Below are 11,918 nucleotides of genomic sequence, written 5' to 3'. Positions count from 1 at the left end.
CATCACCATCAATATCAAGAATGGCACCATTTACATAGTTTATTTTTATGGAAAGCAAAGAAGAAAAAAAAATAGTTTTCATATAACAAATATGTATTTTCCATTTATTTAGAAAAAAATTGGTTAGAGAACAGAAACCCACCAATCAAACAAAAGCAACATTTTTGAAGTGCAGTAACAAAAAATTAGCACATTTTTATATAAGAGATAAATCAAACCCAATAATTATTTTTCACAAAAAGAAACCCACCTTAACCTCTATACAACATCAGAGCAATATGAAGAAGGTCCAGAGATTTGAAAGGAAAGAAAGGAAACAAAGTGAGTATCCAAACTCCGAATTTTGGCAAGAGAGAGAGAAAGAGAGTATAGTATAGACTAGAGAGATCAAGACAACTTAGATTTTCAGAGAACATGGATTAGATTTAAGGTTTTGTTTTACATATTAACAACATTTTCATAATACTTTAAAACTACAATGGATATTTTAGTAATTTAAATAGGGCCAACAAGCATATGATGAGGTTGATATGAGACATGGATATATTTATTCTTGTTTCCGCTTATAAACGTAATTTTTGTCACCATCCTTATTCTTGCTTTTGTTGAAAAATCTCTTTTCTATACAAGATGAAAACCTAGTTGAGGGGGCAATTCACATCCCTACCTACAAGAAGTAACTAGTTTTGTAGGATCTCTTAGAGATAGATTTAAATCGAACTGAATTTAAACAATCTCTGACTCGAGTTTGACTCAAATCTAAAGAATTGAACTCAAACTAAGATAAGGCCATCAAAGAAGTTGTAAAAAACCACCAGAGAACAAGAATTATCGGAGTTAAAAATTCATTCACGAAAATGAAATGTCGCTGATGAAAATGAATTTATCAATAACTTTTCAACGACGCATTGGATTCAAGTCAAATAAACTCAAACTCGCACAAAGGTTATCCCAAATTGAATTAAACTTGTTCAAGTTAAACATCAAACCGAGCCAGCTTGGATCCACGCCCAGGATCTCTCATTAATAAATACCAGAATCTGGAATTTGAATTTTTGTTCTCAAAATGGGGTTTGGGAAGGAGGTAAGCTTGGCCCAAATTTTATCCCAAAAAAAGGGAAGGGCGGCGAGTCCATAGTTTCTCTAACGATTTCTGTGTATTTACTTTAAAAAAAAAAAAAAGGCTATCCACGAAAAAAACATCATAGAGCAAAACAATTTAAATGAACTTGTAAAATAACAAAAACCACTAACTGTTGGGTCACAAAGAGCAGGAAAATAAACAAACAAAAAGGATTACTTACAACTTATACAGAATTCCATAGGGTGTTACAATAAGATCTCTTCGCTTCAAAGCTTTCCAACAACCTCCCTGCTCTGCAGTCCCTTCAGCTGTGTCTTGTCTGTATGTATTCTTACTTCTTCGAGTATGTGAGATAAGGTTCTTGTGCAAGAGTTAAAACATCTGGCCTTTCTGCTTGATTGTATGTTAGACATCTCCGAATCAAGTCCTGAATATGATATCAAAGAAAGCAGATGAAGATTCGCATAGCTGACGTCTTCTATTATAAAGCACTAACAAAATTGACAAATGAAAGGAGTCTTCTATTCCAAAGCACTAAGAAAATTAACAACTGAAAACAGCATGCCACGACAACTACTAAAATAAGTTGGAACTCACCTTTGCCTCATTTGAGACAGCAGGCCTTGAAGGGAAATCAACCTTCCGAGCTTTAATAATTGTGTCTTCACGAAGTATTCGTTCTTGGGACTGATCATGCCCAAAAGGACGTCGGCCAAAAAGCATTTGGTAAAATAGAATACCAGCTGACCAAACATCCACCTGTTTCCAAGAAAATAGCATATCAAAAACAGCCTAAAAGAAGTACGAATAAGAAAGAGTGAGTTATTTGGAGCATCATCAGTGCCTTGAGAGACCAACAGTGAGATACCCCATACAGAGACTCTGAACTGATAGAAATGCCCCAAATGTTGGACAAATTGGCATAGCAGATCAGGCATTTGCTCCACTTTATATGGTATTAATTCATTCACATACAGACACAGAATGATAGGGGTTGCAGGGTGTGGTTGAAGTTACTGACCTTTGATGAAATAAGCGGGGTCTTGCTGAGCTCGAAGCACTCTGGAGGCAAATACCTAAATATACAATATTAAGAGGAACATCATTTGAAATTTATTCTAGTTGTTCTCAGAATAGATAAAAAATTCAGTATTCAAGTTATTAATGAATGCACCAAAAAAGAACATGCTACAGCAACAAGATGACAATACCATAGAATACTACACTACATGTGAACATAATTTTTAATGAAGAATACTCTTAAAATTGGAAAAAAAAAATTATTATCAAAAAGGATTTCTCAGTTAGCAAGCCAGCATCTTTAAACCGAAAGAATATTGAACCTTCAAACATCCAAAGTATAAATGATGTACTGCCTCACTCACCAATATGTTCCAGCTCCCTGGGATGTAAGTTCCATACCCTGGGATCCAACGTCATCCTCCACTATCTTGCTAAGACCGAAATCAGTCAGTTTTGCAACACCAAACTCATCAAACAGGACATTCCCGGGTTTCAAATCATAATGTATAATTTTCTGTGCTCTTTTATTTAAGTAGATTAGGCCCTGAAATATCTGAACAATGACGATCCTAGCTTCCCTCTCCGGCAATACAGGTGTTGCTTTCAGAACAGCATCAAGATCTTTCCCTGTGAATACAAAAAGATACAAATATATTAGTATGGAAGGTAGATTCTCACAGTTTTTATATTGTCCTAACCAGAGAATATTTTCTTCACTCCCTTGTAACTAAATAATACATTCAGATTACTGTGAAATTGAGTTGAGGATTATACCACTACAGTACTCCAAAACAGTACAAAATGTATTCTGGTCGATCTCGAAAGTGTCCCAAAGCCGAACAATGTGGTGATGCACCAAAGTCTTGTGAATATTGTACTCCCGAATAGCATGCCGTATGTAACTTTGCTTCTTATCTTCACTCCACTGAGCATTCAGACCATGAAGCTTACATGCGACGTATCTATGCTCTGCCAAGTCATAAGCCTGCTGGAAATTTCTTACTTCAAATCACTGCAAAAAGGTATAATTTTACAATTGCCAATATTGGCAAAGAATATCTCTAAACTTCCTTCATAACAAATAGAAGCCTTGGTGATATATCTATGCCAAAAATAGGATAACCATCTACAGAGAATAATGCTCAAAAACCTGACCTTGTAAACCTCACTGAATCCTCCTTTGCCAAGAAGATTTAAGAGTGCATATCTGTGGTTCAGAATCTGAAAATTGTTAAAACGAGAACCATCCTCGTCTCGTATGCGTTTCATTTCACGAATAAGTCTTCCCTTTTCTAGCTCATAGCGATCTCTCTCTCGCAAAATAATTTCTTCCTCCTACAAAATATCCAGCAACTAAATCACAAAGAACATATATGAACAAAAGTAGTGAAACTAATGTAGGACAATAATTTATGTTAGTTATTCTTCTTAATTAATTTTCTTATTCAAGCTGTCTTAAAGAATTTGAAATTCTTGTTTTATTTTACTTTCACCATTTCTTTTTCCTTAAGTAAGATTTCCCATTATGTTTCCATTCCTATTTTTTTTTAGGATCTGGAAATTAGTAGAATATGAGTCACCCTGAGCACAAGAGACAAGCATAGTCCTATCATCTCAGTTACCTAGTAATACTATTTGAATTGTTTTCTTCCTCAAGGAATAAAATTCTTTGAGTTCAGGTTTTACTTTATATTATTTCCGCAACATCTAGTGGTAACAAAGCCTTGATAAGCCTGCTGGCAAATAGTGATAACTGATCCAGTGATGCAGATCATGAAGGCATGCCTTTAGGTAGTTTTCCATCCCCAAGGTAAGTGACATGAACAGATAGAAAGCATGCTACAATTGACTACACTTTGGCCTTCTGGCACTAGATCAAGTTTAGACAAATGAAGTGGATCACAGACAATGGTTCATTAAGAATGATCTTTTTAGATGCCATTTAGTCTATGTGGATACATCTCTTTATAATTGTGGGTACATGGCATACTTAGTAGAACATGTACACTCTAAAAATGTGAAGGAAATCGATCGTGAAGAATAAAACCATTATGAAAATGTTGACATAACTATAGAAGCAGATTAAAGGAATAGAGTTTTTTGTGGTATAGATAAGATTAATAATTCATACATATGTCATGACAGAGTGCCTATAGTAAAAGATGTGCCCAAACTACTAAAGTGGAGGAACAACTTTTTCTACATTTTCTTAGTTGATTAGCAAATCAAATATATGGTTGAGAACATTGCATTTGAATTTGAAGTCAAACAAAATGTCACGAAATATCTCACATGTGCAACAGTACATTCATCAAGACTGAAAGACAAGAAACATGGCATCTCTGGAAAGAAAAATTGATGATGAAGATTATGTCCTCAACTAACCAGATGACTCAACAATTTAATTTAAGTCTCATCCTTCTAATTTTCAACAAAACTCAATAAGTTCTAAGTGGTGAAAATAAAATTATTTAGGAATATCTTTCATAGTTAATATTCTTAGTTACTATTTGCTTCAGCTAACAGAGTAATTCTCACCATCCTTGACAATAAAATGAATATGACAACCCTGAAAATACAGATCATGCATAAGAGGCTAACTTACGCGTTTGATGCTTGCTAGACGGGATTTGTAAATCTCATCCTGAATGAAGAAATCTTCTTCTTGTATTCCTGATTCTGTATCCACTGTATCGCCCTTGTCTTCAAATAATAATAAATACGTCAGAATCCAGAATGTAGCCAAAGGAGGAATGATGACTGAGAAATATTTAAACTAAGAAGTCTATGCCATTACTGACAATTCCATATTCTGAGGGTGCAAAAAGTTCATTCTTTTCCTTTTTCATTTCCTTGATAGATAGAATCTCTCAACCTTTCATTGCATGTTCAAAGAACTCTAATCTGGGACTACTTCTAGACCCTACAATCTTAGCTGCCAGGGAACTTGTGGGATATATATCTCATATGGTTGCCTCAAATGGATTTGAGCCCTAACCCTTTAGTTGAAACCAAGGGCTTTTACAGCAACGCCCAACCTTTGGGGTTCACAGATGATTCAGAATTCACCTACCCAACTCGGATAAACAAGAATATAGTGGAAAGTATAAAAATAAAAAACTTGCATTATGATATATACAGTATCCACCATCCAGATAGCAGGCAACCAAACCAGTTGATATGACAATGGAATAACTTGAGGCATCAAAATATTCTGAAAGCATTTACTAATATATCAAGACAGATCTTGCACATATAAATGAATCAATGAATGGCCCAATCTAAATGTGAGTGTTTAAGAATTAACCTAAGCAGGTAGCTTAGTCATGCCAGCATGGCTTACCATTGTGAATGAGAAACAACGAGGAAGAGAGATAGGAGTGGGTGGGAAAAGAGAGGAGCTGTAAAGAATAATGCATTGATATTTAACTGAGATAATGAAATGAAGTGAATTATATCATTGGAATCAGTGCACAGCAATAGAGGCACATCTAAGAATTAAAGAACTAATGAGAGATTAGGGTGGCAACAGTTAACATATCTGAGAAGTCCCCTCCCTAACTCAAAATAAGGGTGGCCGTATTCGTGAATTATGTTTAGAAGCTTCCGGAAAAAATACACCAAGCGTAGGAAAGCAAGATATTTTTAAATGTTGAAAGATATTTTACCAGATTGTCGTTTCTTAAGTGTCTTCCGGTGCCGCTCAACAGCCTCCTTAGTTTCTAACAATTGTCTCTGAAAAAGAGAGAACACAGCAAAAAGGATTTACATCAATCAAAGCATGATTAATCTCATTATGAAATTTTTGTAATTTGCAAAGGACTAAAGGATGTAAGATAGGAATAGTAGAAGGATAAAAATTTTAGAATAAATCCATAAAAATCTCATATACTAGACAAAAACAAACCATGTCCATTGTCTATGTTTCTAAATCTGATTACAATTTGTTTCAAGTAACAAAAGAAAGCCCAACCAGACTAAAAGTGCCAAAACAAGAAACCCAAAAAGGGAATCAGACAAAAGACTTGAAAAACGCTGATACACCTGATAGACCACTCTTTGAACATATTCTTGGACATCTAATAAACAATTAATCTTAATCAGTATGTCTCAAAATTAAGGCCATATGAACAATGATCACTTCCAGATTCCTATTTAACTTTATATGAGAATCTAATAAAATAAATGAATATGAACTAGCAGTCCACTAGAAAAGAAATAACAAGGGAAGTTGCACAAAATCCCCTCCCATTATAAATGAATGAAAAAGAACATGTATCCTGAAACTCTTTCAACACTGAACCCCAAAGGGAAATCAAGAACTGAGCTTTATCCCACTATGCCTTCTGTTCCAAATCCCCCAAAATAAACCCACTTGTTTTCTCTTCTTGTTCTACATAATAGAAACAAAGAAATAGATGGAGAGAGACAGAGAGAGAGAGATGAAGGAAAGTGCAAAAAGTTAACTAAAAGTATTCAGTGAGTAACCCAAACATACATTAATATATTTCCCACACCAACTGGTTATTTTCAACAAAAGCAAATTAAACTATCCAGGAACACTAAAAATTTTAGGCTTTTTAAATCAAATCTAGCAAGAAAAAAAACCAACTCACTGCAGGTTAATTCTAGAGATAATAGGCCAAATTAATATAGTTAATGCTCCTCTTTGCCATCCTAATCTTACAAATTACAAAGAAATTAAAATTATTTGGTTCAACTAAAGAAAGGCACAATAAAGGACAAGACCAGAAATCCATGGGTTCCAGAAAATGAGAAGGCCACAAAGAAGATGGCATTTCCATGTGAAGAAAATCCATGGGTTCCAAGAATTAAGAGACGAAAAAGATGAGAGCATACAAGATGAACATTTAGATCTTTCAATGCTTGCCCATCCTCCCATGTCTCAGATATGATGGTTCCAGCTCTGCAATGGAGAAAAGCTAAATTCTTTAAAATTGAACTTAAATTTCATGACCAATTTGGGCAACAGAAACTACAAATATGTTGCAAGTTTTGGCCAAGCTAACAATTTACAATGAACTATAGTTAGATTATTTCAGAACATTTATAAAGGTTAACCGATCCCTTTTTGAATGCTTGTAAAGCAATTACAATTAACAGTCTTTCGATGTTTCATTTCCATTAGACAGTCAAACATCATGAAATACTGGGTTCTTTTTGCCTTTTCAACTCCTTTAATCTTTTTCTGTCACCCAAATGAGCAGCAAATGGAGCATGACAACTACATTCAAGAACATTTAAAAGCTTAAGAAATGAAGGTATACCTGATTACACCAACATTGCCTAGTCTCACAGAATCCTGGCGTACTTTCAACCTAGCTTCCTGTCTCTCTGCTTTTGAAATGGATATCAATAGATCAGATATTATTTTTGTCCTCTGCATAAGAGAAAGAACACAAAATTGATAACAATGAACACAGAATTAATAACAGTTACAACACAGTGGACATAGTATAGACATCTAGCACATTCATACAATAACTGTCATCTCTTGTCACCCTATGGTTTTTCTGAAATGAAAATTAACCATGCACATGACCAAACCTCTTTAGCATATTTTTAAAACAGAAAAGGCACTATCAAAAACCTTGATGAAGACAGAAACAATGCAGTTGTCTTTGAAACATGGAGTTATCCTTAGATACTTGTCATAATCTGTAGATTATCCATTTTGAAAATTTGAAAAGAATGGAAAATAAAATACCAAGCATTCCTCATTTTCCCACTGTATTGAAGCTAGCCCATTAGGCTCTATATTGACAGTCTAAGAAAAACATTATATTAAATTGCAAAACAAGAGGAGATGCACTCATGGACCAGGTTTCCACAAAGAATTAAAAATCAGGACCCCATCTATGTACTACTTTTAGACATAAAAAAAAGATTCCAATGCTAAATCTATGATTACAATGCAGTTACATTTTCCATTTCTTCAGCAATCATTATTAAATTAATAAAGATCGAAACTAGAATTACATTAGTAAAACTTCAAGAGATTTTAGTAATACTGAATCCTAAAGAGATACAAAGGAATAAGCAACAATATTCAACTTAATGCAACAGGACTGAAATGTTGTCCAATTAAACAAAAACAACATATTGAACATATAATAAACAAGAACCAACATATTGAACTCCCAAACAACAAAACTGCAGCTAGCTTGACAAGGGACAACCCATAAAAAAACTAGACCACTTTTGAGTAATGCATTTAAATAACACAATGCACAGACAGCAAGGATAACAGCAGGAAATAAAGAGATCAATTAATACTTAGCATATGGTTTTCCATGAAAACTGAACTTGTAATAGTGTAAGATATAAAAAAATTTAGACAAGTACACAAATCAAACAATTAAAATAAGCAAATGCAAGAAATGCAGTAGCAGAATCTTTTCAGAATACACACCTTTGGCTTCATTTGTTGTTCATAATCTTTAAGGTCTTTCAATTCCTATGCAAAACAAAATTAATATTAAAATATAACAACAGAAATAGGGGCAAAACCCTACATAAATAATCATCGATAGCATTTATGCACCTTTTCTAATTGACGGCAAAGATTTTGATAATCAGAGACCTCTTGATGAGATTTACGTAGGTCCTCCTCCAATGTTGCAACTTTTGCACGTAAAGATGTGATCTCCTCCTAATTTCAGTTAACAAATAAAGGAATTATAATCTTTGATATCAAAACCTTTCCTTAGCTATAGAAAAAAGCACCCCATAAATTAAGAGGGTGCATCAGAAAAAAATCAATATATGTATATTTCCTCAACACAAGAAAAGCAAAGGAGTTTTTGTAAAAGTTTTGTCAACATTTCCACAAAGCATACCTCTAATGATGCATGATTGTCAATTCGAAACTGTTCTTTGGACCTATTATCCTGCAGAATGGATATAAAAATGACAGCCAATAACCATAATTTTTTTATGATCAATGCATTTTGAAATAAAGGAGGAGATGAAAAAACAAAGGAAAATCATGGTGGGACAGAGGAATCAGATTAAGGAAATAATTTTGCAACAAATGAGTTGCAAATATTCAGCACAACATGATAAGCTTTAAACAGAAAGAAAAGTAATTTCATTTTAATTTTATGTAAAATTCAGAGACGTCTACTCAATTCTTTACAATTAGAAACTCGTTTGTAATTGACACCAAAGATAATTTAATTTCACAACAAAAACTAAGTGTGACAACAACACTGATGATGATGATGATTTCAAATAAAAAGCACACTGCAGAAAAAGAAATCAGAGCAACTCACACCAGTAAAACATACCTTATGATAGGAGTTCTCAAGCTGACCATTTGAAGGTGAAACAGTTGTGGCAGATATTTGTGCTCTTACTTGATCATTTTTGGAACCACGGCCTCTACCTGAAACAGAATTCCCCCTACCACGACCATGCTTTTTCCTATTCAGATCAACACCTACCTTGGCCTCAGTGGTTTCAGAAGTCTTTTGTCTTCCATCAACCACTGCCTGGTTCAGTTTTAATCAAGCAGTAGAGTATAATCATATTCCAAAACTAAACAAGGAGAAAATTTATTGCTGAAGTGCATTAAGTAGATTAACATATTGATGAGTGCCATGAGAATTTCACCATTAGATTGACCTCATTATTTCATATTTAAAATTGGAAACTTAAGTTAAAAGCTCATGAAAGAAAATCTTTGAATCTGGGAAAACTTGTAAACACAAAATTCAAAATAAAAGCACAACCAAAAAATTAAAGAAATATTTACCAAACTTCCAACTGAACTGGATTTTAAATCATCAACTTACCTCTACATGTTCAAAAACAAGTGAGTCATCATCTCCTTGAAGTTTCTGGCGCTTTTGAGTGTTGGCTTGAATCAGAAATTCCCCTCCAATCTGGAATCATTTCATGAATAAACTGAAACATAAGCAATAAAACCAAAAAGGTACTAATAACAGCACAGTTTTTGGTTAATAGCATCATTTATTCAAAAGGCATCTTACAACGCAAACATAGACATACATTCACACACAAGCAGACAAACCACACGTGCATCAGTTTAACAAATATATGGAAACAATCTCATCAACTTAAAAACTCCAATTTATAACTAAAAACATGCACACACCGCCAACATAAATCTATTACTCATGCTTACTAAAGATTACCAGCTCATCACAAATCTCATTATGTCTTGCATTATTTCAAATCTATTGACATTGTCATTCAACAATCTTACAATTTGCTCTACACCCCCCGTGTCCTTCATGATAAGGAACATCTCAATCACCTCAATTCTGCTTTATTTGATGAACCATCTCATTTCTTGATATAGTATTTTATTGGATGTTAAATTAAGTACCTAGCGCAAGTTCAGATTAAATGCATTTTTATGTCGGCTGATTTCTTAGCAATAAGCAACCCATTTAAATGACCTGAGATAGCATCATCAATAGCACAGCCCCACCACCCTCGCTAATTAAAAATCTAATTTCTAAGAGTTCAATTGGCTTAAGTGATGACTGGTTAGAGTACGTTTTATAAACGGTTGTACATTAAACAACCACCAGCATTTCTATACCAAGGAATCTCTAGATTAACCAACAATGCCGTTGTTTACCATTGTTCCACTCCAGCCCAAATTTGAAACACATCCTACCACTAGAATTAAATTAAAGAAAAAGAACACAACTCTAACAATTCAATATACGTAATACAACACACACAAGATCAACAAACTCTAGATTTAATTGAAGCATACATCATCATCTGAATCACTAGAAGTTGATGTCTGGTCCATGTCCTCCGCAGCAACGAATCTTGTAGCCGTAGATACAGATGCTCGAGTGTTCTGTTGTTGCTGTTGCAGCGGCTGCTGGGCAGGGGCCTTGCCAACCATACGAGCTTCGAGCTTGGCAATTTTTGTGGGGAGAGACTGATCTGATTGGTTCGAAGAGTTTGAAGAAAAATGTATTAACATATCATCGGACATTGTGCTATGGGAAAGAAAGCAGATCATAAAGGGTGATCTTAAAAAAGAGTGGTTTTGTGGATACTAGAAGAGAAAGACATGGTGGGGAGAGAATTAGGGTTTTGAAATAGTTGAAAAGGGAATGATTTCAGATGAAGAAATTTGAAATTTTGGGAAAATGTTTAGCGGTATGGTACCTATGGCTTAAGTTTCTTGGGTCGGTAATAGAGTGAAGAATATTTTTCAAAGCTTTGATTTGGTCAGGCTAGAATTTGGGGCATATTAATCAAGGTAGGTACAAATTTTTTGTCTAAATTTTTTTAGGCAAACTTATAGTAATTTTACCTTTCTAAGCAAATTTTATTTTATTTTCAATAATACTCTTTTCGACTAATTATGTCACTCTCTCGGCTAATTATATTAGATTCAATATATTTTTTTGACAACCTTTGAGTATTTTATGTTTATTAGGTTATGATTCTTCGAAGATTCAAAAACTTATTTAAAATAATCAATTTTTGTTCTAATATAGATCAGAATAAAAAGATTAACATAATTGCGAAAAAGGATATGTATGGGTGCGTGAAGGTGCGAGCAGATGCATATGAGTGCATGTGGATGCGCAAAGGTGCGAGCGACTACGTGCGGGTACATGATGATGCATGCGGGTGCGAATGGTGCAAGAGATTAAAAACATATTTGACCCACTGTATCCCAAAAAACGAAAAACCCATCCATTTGCTAAAACCAAAGCAATACTCTCGTCGATTCACATTCAGATAACGAACGTCAACAAACATTATTCAGTAATGTCATCTAAGTTGTCTG

General features: G+C 34.2%; 1 protein-coding gene across 2 annotated transcripts; it reads right to left on the bottom strand.

Annotated features, from left to right (window-relative positions):
* Positions 1 to 1,205: 1,205 nt before the first annotated feature.
* On the bottom strand, positions 1,206 to 11,324 carry LOC123209458 (serine/threonine-protein kinase TOUSLED-like). 2 transcript variants are annotated; one of them, XM_044627527.1, is made up of 16 exons: positions 10,881 to 11,324; positions 9,925 to 10,014; positions 9,418 to 9,621; positions 8,968 to 9,018; positions 8,673 to 8,780; positions 8,541 to 8,585; positions 7,396 to 7,508; positions 6,968 to 7,034; positions 5,776 to 5,842; positions 4,713 to 4,810; positions 3,263 to 3,442; positions 2,882 to 3,092; positions 2,470 to 2,734; positions 2,106 to 2,160; positions 1,682 to 1,843; positions 1,206 to 1,511 (listed from the first exon to the last, which is right to left on the bottom strand). In XM_044627527.1, exons 1-16 carry the CDS (start codon positions 11,136 to 11,138, stop codon positions 1,416 to 1,418), a joined length of 2,070 nt encoding a protein of 689 aa, XP_044483462.1. In that variant the 5' UTR covers positions 11,139 to 11,324; the 3' UTR covers positions 1,206 to 1,415. The 2 variants fall into 2 exon arrangements, with proteins under 2 accessions (XP_044483462.1, XP_044483463.1); XM_044627528.1 differs by lacking the exon at positions 8,968 to 9,018.
* Positions 11,325 to 11,918: the final 594 nt, after the last annotated feature.

This window comes from Mangifera indica, chromosome 2 (assembly GCF_011075055.1).
Source record: "Mangifera indica cultivar Alphonso chromosome 2, CATAS_Mindica_2.1, whole genome shotgun sequence".
Classification (NCBI taxonomy): Eukaryota; Viridiplantae; Streptophyta; class Magnoliopsida; order Sapindales; family Anacardiaceae; genus Mangifera; species Mangifera indica.
The sequence above is the reverse complement of the archived record's forward strand: the minus strand, read 5'-3'. Positions and strand labels throughout refer to the sequence as shown.